We start from the raw sequence: 16,446 nt of genomic DNA on the forward strand, positions 1-16,446 counted from the left end.
GAAATGCTTCAATTCTGAACACAAGTATAAAGCGGTCATAGTGGGACAAGATGAGCATAATAGAAATGTGCAAAAACGATGAAAAAAAAAATCCATTTTCCTTTCCTGGACCTTCACATAAGGAGATCTAGTTCAGTTCCCATTTTCCTTTGCAAGGAGCCAGAGAAAGGACTCAGTGTAGGGGGATGGCTTTGAGTCAGTTATTTTGGGAAGCACATTATCTTAAGCTCGGCCTTCCACCCATGCAGTACTGCTCAGAGTTGAGAGGTGCGGTGTAGTCCTACCCACATGGAGAATGGAAGCACTAACAGCAACATGACGGTAACAAGTTTTGGTTATTTAGCAGATTTTAAGCAAATTATTCATACTGCACCCTACTTATAATTATCTCTATTACTGTGTGACTATAAATTTATACATAAGCGCACAAACACACTAGGTATGTGTGTTTGTCTATGTATAAATCAAGTATTTATAACACATATAAATATATGAACATACCACAGGTAGCGCTGATGGGAACAGATGTCTAATATGAATTCCGATATAATCCTTTACAGCATAGTTTAAAAGATTGTCTAAATAAGCCTGACTATGACATTGGTTCAGTGTACGAGGATTTAGCTGGAGCTATGAGCACGATTATATATCATGGTATCTCGGCTGCTTCTCATCACACGTGTTTCATTTTGTCCCTCTAACTTCATATCCTGCTTCGTGAATTTGTTAGCGTTCTTTCTTTCCTGGGTTGGAGTCTCTAGTGGACTGAATCATGAATTTCAGAGTCAGAACATTTAGATTCAGTCCCAGTGGTGCCAGAAGCCAGTCTGGAGATGTCTAGCATGCCATTTAACTTCCCCAAGTCTCAATTTCCTCACCTATAAAAAAAAAAAAAGGGGGAAGGGGCTAATTTGCTAACATATGTGAAAACTGTTTGGAAAACTATGAAACAATTTATTAATGGAAATGACTGTCAGAGTTTGGGCTGGTGAATTAGGTTTGTCACTGTTCTTGTTGTAGTTTTTCATGAATTTGATGGCAGGCCACATTTTCGAGCAAGGCTGCTCCTTTTCTAAAACTTAGAAGAGCATGAGAAGAGGGGGTTGTGGAGGACCAGTGTGGAACATTCGAAGATATTCTGCAGTTCATTCAGCTACTTTAAAAGCAATCTGGTATTCTTTCAATGTAAGACGTCGCTGAAATCAGTACATACTCTTGAGACAACAGAGGAAAAAAATAATAATCAGCAATATAAATAACTACAAAGCTTTGCACTTGCATAGAACCTTTCATTTCAAGACCTTGAGGGACTTGTCAAAAGGTGAGAGAGGTGTGGTTTTTTTTGTTTGTTTTTTTTTTTGCTTTTTCTCTTCAAAGGAAAACAACACTGGAATGGAATGGAATGCTCCCATCTTCTCATTTGCCTTAAACAAATCCTTGCTCTAGAACTGCACAGCCCTTCTTGAATTTGATCCTTTAGAGTATTGCCTCTTTGCTCTCTGTTAAAATAAAACAAATAAGTTGCAGCTTCTTCCCCCAGTCCCGCAGAATGCAAACCTGCGCAGGTTTCAGGTCATCGCTGATGGAATCTAGAAAAGTTTTGTACAAATCTGCCCCTTTTTACTGTTTCACAGAGTGCCACAGTGTTTTAACAGTACCATGGGTCCTTAATAGGACATATACGTGCAAGTATATATCATGGAGATATGGCTTTCATTATATTATTATGTGTGTTCTGGAGGGTTTTTTTTTTTTTTTCACTGACAAAGAGAACAAACAACTCAACTTCCAGGTCTCAGGCCAGCTCTGAACTTGAAGAGACTGCAAGGTTTGTCTTGTCCGACCCCTTTCACTTGACTGCAGATGCTAATGGATTTCCTTTTGTTCTCTGTGAATCGACATTTTTTTTTTTTTTTTTTTTTTTTTTTTTGAGAACTGGCTTTCAAACCCTATAATGGAAAATAAGGTGCTCCAGTAATTAAGGGCACAAGCAAAACCTAAACAGAGCAATTGCACCTTCAGAAACAAATATGAAATAAAATGACTTCAGATGAATTAAAACCACTCTCTTTCAATCTGGCTCGTGTTATAAAGATGTCAAATTAACAAAATTCCCCTCACAGAGGGTAGCAAGTTTTCTCGAGGAACAGAAGTATTTTTCTTCCTTGGTGTAACTGATCATCCAAATCACTGTAAATTTCTATTTAAATTTACAACCTCGTTTCACAAAACCTGCAACTGTGCCCAGAAGCACACCTCCGAAGCTTGGTCTGGGCATAGCCTCCCATTGGCATGCTGTGCCTAATTTTTTATTTTACTTCTTTTAATGGAGTGAAAAAAACAAAACAGCATACTGACAGTGGAGTACACTTGGAATGAAACCACTCTCCCAACCGGAGCCCACAGCAAGGACTTGGCCTGCGTACACCTATCACCAATGTATACGATGACCCAGAGATGAGGCTTCCTTCCCCTCGGGGACTGACGTTGCCCTTCCCACAGTCCCACAGTCTCATAGTGGGTCCGATGTGCATGAGGACATCCAGGCTTCAGGGTCCATATTTATTGAAACCCATCACCCCCTACGGCCCAGAGACATTCATACTCGGCTAATGAACTCCATTAGCTTCCTCTCATTACATAAGTTAAACCTTTTATAAATCTGCTCTACCTATCAGGGGCACGATGTCTGGAGCAGTAGTTTCTGCACACAAGGTATTAATCGACGAAGACCATGCACAATTTTGCTTGCACAGTTGAAAGGACAGGTGGGTGGCAGGTAGGGTAGGAGGGAAGTGCTGTCTGAAAAGTTCAATATAAGAGAAGCTTGCCTCCCAATGTATAGCTTGTCCTATCTTTCCCAAGTCCTTGGCTTTCCTACCTGGCCCTGAAATGATCTCTGGACAAGAAACCACCTACTTTCAACAGAACTTGACAAAGGATCATTGGGTAACACTTGGAGAAACAAACCAGTGCTGTTACCGCGACCTACAAAGACAAGACTGAGCGTGTGAGGTGCCATCTCGTGTCTCACGGAGCCACCATTTCTCTCTACTACACTCTAGAGTAGAAGTGAATAGTCCATGCCACAGAGTTCAACAGTCTTTTTACTCCTCAGAAAGGTCCTCAAGGGAAGGTGCTGAATACATTCCGCCCAGCTAACAGTTGCTGGGATTTTCCTAAGTAGGGACTGATGCCCGCTGATCCCCATGGTTGTCTTTGTTCCTCCCATATTGCGGTTCATAATAAATCTTCTTTCTCTCTGGTTTTAACTTCCCATAATTAAAGTCCTCCCCAGATTGAACACAAGTTTTCTTGTTTCATACCCAGGCTTAAGCCATCCCAAAACAATAAGAACAGTAATAATAAATAACTAGAGGTGAATCCATAGGAACTCTCCATGTCTGTACAGCAGAAGTGACAAAGTTTGAGTCAAATATTTGTTTTCCCTTTTTTTCATCCACATCAAAGGCAGGAATACAACAAGGCATTGTTAGTCGTGGTGGGCAAACTGGAGCGTCTGCTGATATAACAAATTAGGTTTGTTAAGGCCTTTGTCTATGCGGAGTTAAGAGTAATGCAGAAGCCAGATCGACTGAAAACGAAAGGGCGAGGACTGTGGAGCGGGGAAGACGGAAAAGAAAAAACCCAAAACGAAAAAGAAACCGGGGAACAAACCAAGGGAGATGGAAAGAGAGAAAGAGAGAATGCCAAAAAGAAGTCCATACTGTGTCTGCGGATGGACAAGCACACGTTGCTTCCCTCTGAAAGCTTCTTGGTGTCTCTGTTGTTAATACTGTCGGAGTAGAGAACAGCAGATTGATGGCATCCAGCAGCAGTTAAAAGACGCTCATCCTCTCGGCCCGTCTGAGGAGGTGCTTTGGGAAGGATCGGTCTGGGGGAAAGAGCCCTAGCCCAGAATATCCAGATAGACCGGAGATGCCTTGGCCAAGTTCTGAAGGAGAGTGTGGATGCCCTTGATGTTCTTCCTCATGTGGGGCTCTCGCTGCCAGCATCCCAGCATCAACTCGTAGACCTCCTGGGGGCATGTTCGAGGTCGCTGCAGGACGCGGCCCTGAGTGATGCATTCTATCACCTGGACGGGATCAAAGATAGGATCAGACAGGAGGAAAAGCAATACAGATAAATATCAGCGCAAAGAGAGGGTTGCTTTAAAGAAATCCATTCAGTGTTTACTTTTTTCAGAAAGAAGAGAGCAATTGTTATAGATTGGAATATCGTGTTTAATTGGATGACATCCATTTTTCAAGCACACTGCTTTCATCAAACTATGGGAGATGTAACTTATCTGTATGGAATTATTCCAAACCTCACTAAAATTCCAGTGTGTTTTAGTTTTACTGGCTTGAGATGGAACCTAGGTCACCTTCGTGTCAGGGTTCTGACTGATGAGGGACTGAGGCTATAGAGTGGTCATTTTGGGTAAGGAATTTGGGTAAAAGACAGACTTGGGCCTGAAGAAGATGTGAGGTGCCTGACCAAGAAGCTATGCCTCAAATGCAGACATAGTTGCAAAAGGATTAGAATAGGAAAACAAAATGCTTGAGTTTACATGAGAAGTGCATGGTCTAGTGAAATGTGCAAAAAGGAAAGACTCTTGAAACCTTATTGGAATAATACACAAAAACTAGCTGGACTCCAAGGGTGTTGGAATGTCACATCTGCTATTCATTTGCTGGATGAGCAGCACACAGTGAGTGATCCCTCAGTCCCATCACCAGAGGATGCCAAGTGTGTCAGCAAATACTGTGCATTTCTTTCTCTAGAACTCTTACATTTTGAGAGTGACTGTACTTCAGCCTCGCACTTAGATACACAGCAGGCCATCTGAGAGGTGCTGCACCCAACAAAGCCACATCAGATTGTGTCCTAACTTCTCGCCGAGGGGCGCCTCTTGGAGTTAGCCCATCGGGAGTGTCTCACCCACCGCGCACCTCGTTGTTGGACAGCTGGTACCAGGGCTGTTTGCCATACGTGAAGATCTCCCACAACACGACCCCCAGGCTCCAGACATCACTTTCTGTGGTGAACTTCCTGTACATGATGCTCTCCGGAGGCATCCAGCGAATGGGCAACATCGTGTGGCCTCCGACCTGGTGGAAAAGGGGTGAACAAGGAGGCCTGAGTCACCCCCAAAGCAAGTTCCCACCATCAGAGGACAAGGTGTGGAAGGGAGGTGTGGGGAACATTTTTCTTCTTTTCCTTTATTTGCATATATTGATTTTAATTATTTATAAACACATATGGTAAATACGATTTCTTTATCATTTCAAGCACCAGGAACAGAGGGCAAAGAATGGTTAACAAACTTTTTTCATATTATTTGCAGTTCTCTCTCAAAACTGGATTGGAGCAGAGCTGATGGTTGGGTGGATGTTTATTTGGATAAAACACACACATTTTCTGGTTTGAGGATGACTCAGTCTTCTAATTAAGAAGGTAACTTTGACAAAGATAACACATAGGGGGCTCTTCATTCCAAAATGACCCCCCAAATGACGCTACTTCCTTAGCAAGGCCAGAGCTGCCTTCCAGTTTAAGGGATTAGGATGAGCACACAGTGCTGCTTTGAACGCATTCCCCACAAACCAGGGATGAACAAGGCAATTCCCATTGTACAGCTGAGGCAATGGAGGTTCAGGCTGCTATAGACACAAAGAAGTAGGGTCTTTGGGCTCTGAGATCAGGACTTTTCTCTATGACAGGGCACTTGCAACTGAGCTTATTTATAAAAATAAATAAGTAACTATGGTTTTGAAAAAGCTCGTTTTAGTGAAAACATGGAGGCTGAGGCGTTAGATGGCAAGAGCATTAGCACAGCAAAGAGAACTTTGACAAAGGAGACTGGTTCATGCTTTCCTACTTCCTGGAGAAAAGTGAAGCATTCCACTTTCAGGTTTGTAGCCTATCAGGGTTGTCTGGACAGTAGCCGTGTGGGTGGTAGGTCCCACTTTTCATGTAGGTAAACCCCAACACAACCAGCCCAAATGCCAGGCCTGCCACCAGGGCCACAGGTGAGCTCACAGACACCAGGAATCAGACCTCACTGACAATGCTCAGCCCCTGGGTTCTGAGACTAATACCACATATAGTTTCTGCCCAATTATCATTCTCAATATCCATTTCTGACTCATTAAAAGAAGGAAATGGACTCAGTGCCTGAAAAATGCTGCTCAACTCTGGAGCCCAAGGAGCTGAGAGGGTCAGAGATGCCTAATATGCTTGGTGATTTCAAATAATGCTCTTAGCATCAAAGAAAGCACAAATGTGAAGGGAGGAGGGTATTTCCTTTTGTTTTCCATTCTTCTCGGTTCAATGACTCCAGATCTGAAAGGTAGGAACATAACTTGCTGGCTCAGGGTTAGGGTGTCCCCATATCTTTACTGCTCAGCTTTGAATACACCGAAAGCTCCTACGCTAAGTAGAGGGGAGTTGCCTTCAATCAGCTTTTGATTCTCTCACTTGCCCCTCAACCCCTCAGTGACAGTAGTCACTGTTCAATGAGCACAGATTTCTCTTATGAAGCTGCCTGGACAGGCCTGAAGGTGATGACACTACTCACCGTCAGAGTCGATACTCAAAACACAACCTGTGTAACACAGCACCGACCAGCCAGAGAGGATGCTGGTGGTAAACTAAGATGTGTTTGCAGGGGAGAGGGAGAGAGATGGAGAACCATTTACATGCATCTCATAGAACTGGACAGCTAAGAACACACTCTAGGATGCATTAATCTAGTGAGATTCCAGGCTTTCCCTAGTCCTTGTGGATTCCCAGCTGCAATGCCATGGACAACACTCAATTCCTGACATTAGAAACGCTGGGGTCCAGGGCACACTCCAGTGTGCCATTTCTTAGTTAGGTAGCTTGACTAGCTGTCAAACCTCTCTGTGCCCTAATTTCTCCAAATATAAAATGTGGGTAACAATGAATACATTCTAGAATTATAGTGAGGTTAATACTTAAGCAGACAATATAAATTTCAGTGCACCAGATACTTTCAAGGTATTGCCTCCTTCTCTGTGATTTTACTGCCTGACTTCAACCCCTCAACCCCGCAGTGACAGTAGTCACAGGCAAATAGGAAGCAGCCATTCTGGAGACATTGAGGAGAGTCAACACATACATCTCTGCCATACTCCTCAGCACAATGACAAGTGCTCTGGGGCTCCTGGGACTACAGCACCTACTCTCTCAGGTTTTCTGTCCTGTATTGCTAATGACCAAAGAAAAAGCTCCTGTTTCCTTTAAAGGAGAAAAAACAAGGTTTCAAATTTTGATTTACATGTTTTCCCATCTGATCATTTATTTTATGCTTGGACAGATTTTTCACTTTAATTCTTTCAAGAATCCCTTCTGGGATTTCACACATGCTGTTATAAATAATGCTTTCCTTGTTCCGATGTCAAACGGGTGAGTGTGGGAGAATCTAATAAAAGTTCAGACAGGGTTCACAAGTTTTCTAAACCCATTTAGAACATTTTTGAACATTTCTTGTGCAGCCCTTTCTCAGGATTTTAGAGTATGTCACAAAAGTAGACCAAAAAAAAGTCACCGTCATTGCAAATTACCGTCACATTTCAGTCACAATCACTGGATGGTTTGGGGAACCTCACAAAACCACATACTGTGCAGCAACAAACACAATGAGACATTTGTTTTGTATTGTGCTACTTGGCAATTTGCCCTCACACCCTTGCTTAAATATTTGTGACATGGAATGCGCTCACAAATATGACGCTGGGAGTCAGAACTGTTGTTTTGACTGCCGGATATGCTGCGGTGCCTGAAGAGACCCTCCGGCAGTCTAGTGTGTCAAGCCAATGCCCTTCACAAAACTCACCAGACTGAACTCATCAAGATGGGAAATCCAGTTAGCTAGGAGTTGATGTGGACTTGCAATTTAAAAAAAAAAAAAAAAAAAAAAGTTTTTATTGATTTCAGAGAGAGGAAGGGAGAGAGAGAGAGATAAGAAACATAAATGCTGAGAGACATTGATCAGCTGCCTCCTGGACGCCCCTGCTGAGGATAGAACCCGCAACCTGGGCATGTGCCCCAACCAGGAATCCAACCCAGATTTCTTAGATCATAGGTCAATTCTCAACCGCTGAACCATGCCGGCTGGGCTTGGACTTGAAATTTTTATTTTCCTCAACCCCAGAGACTGGGGTTCTAGTGCTGGCATTACCTACCACCACGTCACCACCATGATCATTCATCAACATTTAGGACCTCAGCTTTACAGAGAATTTCCACTCAGTTCTCATTTGAACCCAATAGTTACCCTTTTGGGTAGACATTGGCTTGCCATCATATTACAATGACCCAAAAGTTCAAAGAGTTAAGTAGCTTTCTTGGAGCCACACACATAATGCCTCCCACTGCACATCTTGCACTCCTTCTAATGGGCCACTCTGTATTTCCAGCTTCTGCAATCTTCAACACATGCCCTGTGTGTTCAGCCAGCAAGCTTAGTTGTGGCTCCTTACCCAGGCCTAACCTACTCAAGTCTGTTGGAAGATTTGATCTCCTTTCCTTTCTAACTACTTCCTGAAGGTCTTAAAGGCAAGCCCAGGTTCCACCATTTCAAAGAACTCCGTTCCTGCTACAGCTCAGTGCCTTTTCTAAGTACCAGGAAGCCGAGTGCCCCATCGTACAGCTCTGGTAACATTGTAGGCCAGGCACTCCCTCTTTTTGCTAACAGATCACATGCCTCAAGAAAGGTGGATGTTAATCAGTTATGTCTCACAGGATATGAGGGAGATAGCTGGTAAGCATACCATGTCTTTTAGTGGGTTTCTTGTGAGTACTGATAATTTGGGAAGGAAATCTCAAAGTGTGTTTTCAAGGAGATCAGTGCTCGCTGCCTTCCCACCCATCCTCCAATAACCTCTCTAAGCTCTTGATAGCACCAAGCCTTAGATTAAATGGATGGAAACTGGCTCACCTATTTGACACTACAAATAAAAACCATTCAATGAAATTTGTAATTTCTTAATGAAAATACCGGGGTTCAGATGGAGTATAAAAGCTAAGTTGTATGAGAAATACCACTCTTCAGTTTGCCACCTGTAGAGTAGACGGGGGGTCTATGGTGCAGACTTGAAATACTGAGTCTGGGAATAAAGTCTAAAAGGATGTCATAATGCATGAAGGAAGGGAGTATTGCTCTACAGGTGGTGACTAGCATGTCATGTCTTAGGAGGCTGGATAACAAGGTCAAAGGCTTAAGAAGAAAGTTAAACCATGGAAAAGAAAAGGACTGACCGACCATCACGGCTGTTGATCATTGCAATATGGTGAAACCAGCAAAGCTAACCAGAGCAATGTCTCAGGGCCATGGCCAAAAAGGAATCCTACAGCGACTGAAATAAATCAAATTACAGAAAATGAGTTCTGTTTTAAAAACATATCAAGGAAAGAACTGTTCATTTAGCTCTTCAAGTGATTTCCATGACTCCTCACAATTTTGATGGTGATATGTATAGGATGATCCAGTTAAACACAAATATAATAACTTTGTTCTAGTTAAAATACCTGAGCCTGAGCATCCTTTAAATCTACCTGGTTGAAAAGTATTTAGCAAAATAATTCCTGGAGAGAATACTAAAAGGCCCTTGGAAAAACTGTCCTGTATTAGAAATCAATGATTTCATTATTTTTAAATCACAGCTAATCACTTCAACTGCAATATTTATTTCTTACCCAAGAAATACTTTTTGGGTACATACTTTTGGTCATAAAGGTGTAAATGGTGAAAATTTCCCTGTCACTTAACAAGCAATATGATTTATTTTTCTACATTGGAAAACTAGGATTTAGAGAAATCAAGGACCTTGCTGAGGAAGTGTAGCTATGAATTGATGACCAGTAGTATTGAAGACAGCTCTGTATCTCACCACTATTCATGCTGAGGACCTAGGCTCTTTCTCATTTTTGACAAATATGCAAAGCATCTTTCCCCCTGGTACAAGTTAGTGAGGAATGCACAACTCATTTTCCAGGTGCATTTGGAGATGACAAAAGAGGTGACAAGCTTAGTTCCAATCTCATTTCAAATACCAATGTTGCATGTCTTGCCTGATTCCTTTCTTACCTCTCCAAATGATCATGAGTATCCCCACTACAACCCCTTATTCCTCCATGGCGACGCCTCATCTCCCTCTGTTTATGAAAGACACAATGGCAAGCTGGAGCCTTTCTATAGATTCAAAGTAAATGCCTAGCTGGCTTTGAAACCACTGTGATATAAAGTGAGTAATGCTAATCTGGGACCTTCTAAACTCAACTAGCAAAACCAACGATGCCTGGGAGGCCACTTTCAGCTTGTGGTATTTACTCCGTGAGTGAGTGAGTGATAACTTGTTTGGAAGCCAAACATTTTACTCCCTTAGAAATATGCAGGCCAAAGGGCAAGCCCCATTAAGAGAGGATAAGCTGTCAGAGGCTTTTGGCATCATTAAATATTGAAGAGTCTCCTAGACCTCCTCCTGTACCTTCACTCGGTTGCTTTATTTCAGCAGCTTCTCTTGATATGTTCCTTAACGATTCATGAAAGCTGTAAACTTTATGGAATTGCTGGACCTTACTTACTTATTTATTGTGTTGCATTTGTAGCATGAAGTTAAAAAAAGGAGGGAGAAACAATTTATGCAAAATATTCTCCCTGGAGAAACTGGAACCACTGTGGTCAGACTGTGGGCGCTTTCTGACCACATCCAGGAAGATCAGAATTCTGCAGTTATAAAGAGTGATGAGGTGCGTTTGTGGCCTGTGGCTACTGAACCCAGGGATACTTCACTGGGACAAAGTCAGCCCTTCCGGCCTTGCCTAGAATGAACGCAGATCAAGTTGAGTCAGGAGAAGTGTTGGTGACATCCTGATCACCCTCTCTCGTACAGTGGGAACTGATTATCACTACACTTGAAATTGCTGTTACTTGTAGCCTAAGAAAATCTTTAGTTATCTTTTACCATAGAATCTGATCATTATCAATCATATGGTCATAACAGGAGGCTTACAACTTAGTAACTTCAAGCCAAGTGTTTTGGGATTAGTCAAAGAGAGGGTGTGTTGGACCTTATTACTAACAATATTTCTGCAAATCTTATTCCCCCCACAATTAAATCTCTATCCTGCCAGAACAGGGCAAAAAATCATGTTTGGAAGGGAAAGGTCACAGAGCTAACATCGCTGTCTCCTGACCCTTGGATTCTAGGTGAACAGATGAGACAAATTCAATACAAAATTTATATTGAGAATTCTATCTTTATTCTACCATGAAATAATAATTAATAAAAATAACTATAATAATAATACCTCGTGTTTGTACAATACTTTTCTTTGCTTTTTAATACTATTTTTCACATTTATTTATTCTATAAAAATTGTACCCACCTTTAACCTTGTGAAGGTTAAATGAGTTGATATTAGAAAAGCTCTGTGGTGACATTGTGTCATGCTATTTATATGACATTCTTGATAAGGCAAAATTATAGGTTTAGAAAACCTATGGTTGACAGGAGCTAGGAATTGGTGGTGAGGCAAAGGGACTTGCCCTACTGGAGCATGAGGGAATTTTGTGAAGTGGTGGCAATGTTCTAAGTCTTCATTGTGGTGGCAGTTTAAAAACTCTGTTTGCCAAAACTCATAAATGTACACTAAAAAGGTGAATTTTACTATATGTATATTATAACTCAATAAACCTGACTTAAAAATAAAGCTCTTAAACTGCTGCTCAATATATAATAAGTGTATAAATTATATTGTTGTTATGCTAAGTATTTGAGTTTGCAATAATCTTATGGGGTAAGTCACCCATATTCTTTTATCCCAATTTAAGAGATGAGGAATCTCCAGGCCCAAAGGCAAAGTGACCTACCCAAGACCACATAGCTAAGAAGTGCTAGAATCTACAGCAGGACCCAGATCTACAAATAGATCCATTCTGCCTCAAGTGTGACATGGAGTCAGATTCAGGGATGGGAGGAAAGGCTTTCTACATGAGTCTGCTTGGGCTGCCATTATGAAATAGCATAGACTTGGTGGCTAAAACAACAGACATTTATTTTCTCACATTAGCTTGAAGTCTATGTTCAAGGTTCTAGCAGTTTGGTTTCTGGTGAGAGCTCTCTTCCTGGCTTCCAGATGGCCCCGTGAAACTTGTATGTATGTGCAGAGAGAGAGCTTCGGGCTTCTCTTCTCATAAGAACACTAACCCTATTGGATTGGGGCCCCATCCTATGACTTTAGTTACCCTCGATTACTTCCTTAGAGGTCCCATCTCCAAATACAGAGACACTTGGAGATAGGGTTTCAAGATATACATTTTGGTGGTGGTGATGGGTACACAAACATTCAGTCTAATGCTTCCTTTTTTATCCCAATGCACTTGGAGGACCAAAAACAGACAGTTGTACAATTCTGGTCCAGAATGCCATTCTGTAGTCTTCTGTTAGCATCTTCCTGTCCCAAAAGTGAAGGCTCACCCCACCACTCTCTTCCCTTCCTGGGTGACTCTTGATGGTTTTTCTATTATCAACTAATTCTAGAGCTTAGCAAATCACTTAAACCTGCTGTTGTTCCACAGCAGCCCCCAGATTCAACTCATTTCCAGTGTAAAACTTAGACAATCTTAGTTTTTACCTGACCCCCCAACTCAACCCCAGTTTCCATGGGGGTAGCTTAGGGAGAGTGAACCGACCCTGGAACTCTTTAGTGATGTGTAAAGAAAGGGAGAAGGGCTTCTTGGACTCCATGTCACCTCAAGTGACATACCTCATGGGTCCTATTGTCCCTTGCTTGTGCACTATATACAATTTAAAGAGCCAAAGAGTCCCAGATTTAGAAGTGATTATAGTTTCACCTTATTTTATTTGCTCTAATCAGGAGCAAATAAGCCTTCTCTCAGTAAAGCATGAAACTGCAATCACACTGATGTTTAAGAATCACATTGGGATCCAGAAGCAAGGAGTCTTCATTTTAACAATAGAGTGAACTTCTACGGTAACAGCATGTCCTCCCCTTTCTTCTGAGGACCTCTCCCCACCCCACCCCACCCCACCCCACTCACTCTTATCAACCTTGATGGGGAGTTTTCTGAATGATCAATGAGAGGCTAAGCCTTTGGAAAGATCTAATAAAGCACGCTGACTGGTGTGTGATGATGGTACTTATACATCACTCAGCAATGCGAATTTGTACATTCCAATGGCATACATTTCATCAAGAAGCCATTTTTTAATGTTCAATATTACTGAGCTTTTTTATGACCTCCTGTGCATTATGGTTTTTAACCCAAGAGACCATCTGACTCTTTAGCATTTGAGACCAGAGCATTGCATCCTTTCATGTGGAAAAGCCATAGGGACTGACATGGTGCTGAGCAAAGGCCACCAGAAGAGCAGGGGCAATATATATATATATATATATATATATATATATATATATATATATATATATATATGTTCACGTCATTGTCTATGTTAAGGTGATTGCATGATGCTGGTTCAAAAATTCCAAAATGAAATTGTTTCTATGGAAATAATTCAAAAAGGCTGGTATTCCTGCTAGCTTTTAGAAAAGGAAGAAATCAATGAATTGTCAACAGAGTGGGGTGGGGGGTGGGGGAAGCACTCTCCATGCCAGCTGGGATTACTGTGATTACTGCTGCCCTGGGCGCATTATGTCCAGTAAGTGGAGAGATCAGGTTTCTGGGTGGACACCACATATCTGTCCCACCATTAACCTCAGCTTCTTAGTTAACACTGAAGACCCTGCCAGAATGTGCATTCCACCATTAGCCTGACATGAGGACTTCATACACCAGAGCCAGTTAAAAATGAAATAGGTCCTCTTGTCGCCCAGTTCACTTTGTCATAGAAACTGATGCCTGTGTCCACATGAGTGCAACAGTAATGGGAAAGTTGCAGGGATGAAGAGGGTACCTCAGCTAAGGATCACCATCAGCTGCATGTGACTGAGACAGTGGCTTAAGCATGGCTTTTTCCCCTCACTTACTGGAAGTCCTGAAGTATGCAGTCAAAGGCTGGCGGAACACTCCAAGAAGTCATTCCAATGACATCCTTCAGGAGACATCACAAATCTGGCCACTTCCTTCCACCTCCATTTTGATCTCTCTGTTCTGTCATTACCCTCCCTAGGCTACTGTGACAGCCTCCTAACTGGCCTACCCATTTCCTTTCTTACCATTTTCCAATCCATTATCCATTTAATAGCCAGAGCAATGTTCTTAAAATATTAATGGTATCGAATCATTTGTTTTCCTACTATAAACTCTTCAACGACTTCTCATAGTCCTTAGGATAAAATTAAAAGTCATTGAAAGGGTTGATAGCACCCTGGTTGATCTGAGTGCCTCCTTCCCACGCTCCTCTTATGTTTTCCCCTTCCCTTGCAGTGACCCAACCATCTTGCTCTTAAATGTCTTAGCACTTTCCTACCTTAGGTCCTTCACACACGCAGTTCCTCAATTTTTACCTGGCTAACTTCCCCTTGTCCTTCGGGACTTAACTTAAATACCATATTCTTAGACATAAAAATCAAGTTAGACTACTAGGCAGCACTGCTTACCCCCCCCCCCCCCCACGGCGCCCATCAGTTGTAATGATGGGCTTGCGTGTTGCTATCTCCCTCTGCCTGTGGACTACAAGGTTCATGAAAGAAAGCACTACCCAGTGCCTGAATGCTCAATAGATACTTGTCAAATGAAGAGAGTGTATCTGGCTGCCCCAGGACTTGTGGATAGACAATTTGGTATGAAATAAATACGGAAAGAGGACAAGGGCCTAAAGCCAGAAAGGTGGCTTCATGTCAGCCCTATTCTATGCGAGGCTCTCAGCACAGACCTCTTGGAGCCGAGAGGGATATCCAGAGGGGAAAGGGGGAAAATGGACAGTAGCTGATTTGCTTTAGAGAGCGACACCTGTTTCTAATTTAAACTGCAAATAAGGAATGGAAACATACATATGTTGTACATGGAGTAGTGAACATATGGGATAATTTACCAAGAAAAGCCATGGAAGCCGAAATTATTGGGCTGAAGTGACTCCCTGGTTGAGGAGGAAGTGTGAAATTGCCGGGAGAAGTCAGAGAGAATGGAAATGCTCAGTGCCCTGTCCCTGGGGTTCCCTTCCCTTTGCTTGCCCTGTAGTATGTCCCATTGGCCATTGCAACTTAACTTCCAGAAGCCATTTTGCTTATAGAGCCCCCCCTGCGGCCCCATCAGAGTTCCCACGGGAGGAGCGCAGGGTGGCAGATGCTCAGAGGTGGGAGACGCTTACCCTGAAGCTGCCTTGGTGTGGCACCACCTGTGCTGAGTTGTGATGGCTGGAGAAGTAAAGGAAGCAGGTGGAGATTAATGAGAGGAGGTCTAAAGCCCTCAAACCAGCCCTCATCATCATCACTGCCTCCTGCAGGAGCTACACTCTGCCTCTCACTGCTACCATCGCTCCACAACCGTAATCCATGCCCACAGTGCTGTGGAGTAACTAAGTCTGGAGAGGTTAAGCTAAAAGCCATACCCCCATCTCCATTTCCACCAGAGCAGATACTATTAAGAAAATCTATTATAACCTATTTTGAATTTTCAAACCTTAATTGCAAAGGGTATAGATTGATCTTTTTCATCATTGAGTTGATAATCATGTTTTTTATCATCCACTCACTAAGCAAAAATTTACTGAGCTACCTACTGGGTGCTAGGCAATGTCCTAGGCATGAAGAGAAAGTAGCTGGTGATTGCTTTATGCCCCATGTCCTCACAAAGCTCTCATTTTAATGGGAGACACAGACCATGCATAAAGAAACAGGCAGCTATGCATGACAATGTCAGGTGGTGACAAACACTACGAAGAAAAAGAGTAGGTGGATGGAAGGGGTAGAGGGGCAGTGCTCTTTCAATAGGAAGGTCAGCAGTGGCTTTCCTGAGCAGGTTATATCTAAGCAGAGATCTGAATAAAGTAAAAGAACAAGACATGCAAAATCAGGAGGAAGTACATCCCAAGGGTTCAGGTCAACAGGTGGAAAGGCCCTGAGGCAGGTGCAACCACGATGTGTTGGAAGAGTAAGGGGGCCAGTATGGATGGAGTGTCTGTTGCAAGGGGGCAAATGGTGGGAAAGGAGGGGGAGTGTCATCTGGGGCCATCACTGGTGGGGTTTTATGTAATCATGCAGCTGCACTGGAGGATATCTATAACTATATGTCTGTATCAGTATCTATTTTATATCTTTATTTCTATATCTAAATAATATGCTACATCAGATAGTATTTCTAAGCAAGTGACTTAATATTATGGGGTTTTACAACAAACACATAATCTATGAGCTAACTTACCATGTAGTAAGTAGGAAAACTAAGACAAAGAAATGCCAGACCATAGTCAGAATCAGGATTTGAGGTGGCAA

At 42.4% G+C, this 16,446-nt stretch overlaps 1 protein-coding gene across 4 annotated transcripts in view; it reads right to left on the reverse strand.

The window, feature by feature from the left end:
* Window positions 1–1,367: 1,367 nt before the first annotated feature.
* Window positions 1,368–16,446, reverse strand: part of NTRK2 (neurotrophic receptor tyrosine kinase 2) — a 288,783-nt gene continuing 273,704 nt past the window's right edge. For all 4 annotated transcript variants that reach the window (XM_081151280.1, XM_081151278.1, XM_081151279.1 and 1 more), the window contains 2 exons: window positions 4,956–5,114; window positions 1,368–4,096 (listed from right to left, as the gene is read on the reverse strand). In XM_081151280.1, the coding sequence (XP_081007406.1) occupies window positions 3,911–4,096; window positions 4,956–5,114 (345 nt within the window). In that variant the 3' untranslated portion in view covers window positions 1,368–3,910. The remainder of the gene's footprint in view (window positions 4,097–4,955; window positions 5,115–16,446) is intronic.

The sequence above is a fragment of the Miniopterus schreibersii genome, assembly GCF_964146895.1.
Source record: "Miniopterus schreibersii genome assembly, chromosome: 11".
Lineage (NCBI taxonomy): Eukaryota > Metazoa > Chordata > Mammalia > Chiroptera > Miniopteridae > Miniopterus > Miniopterus schreibersii.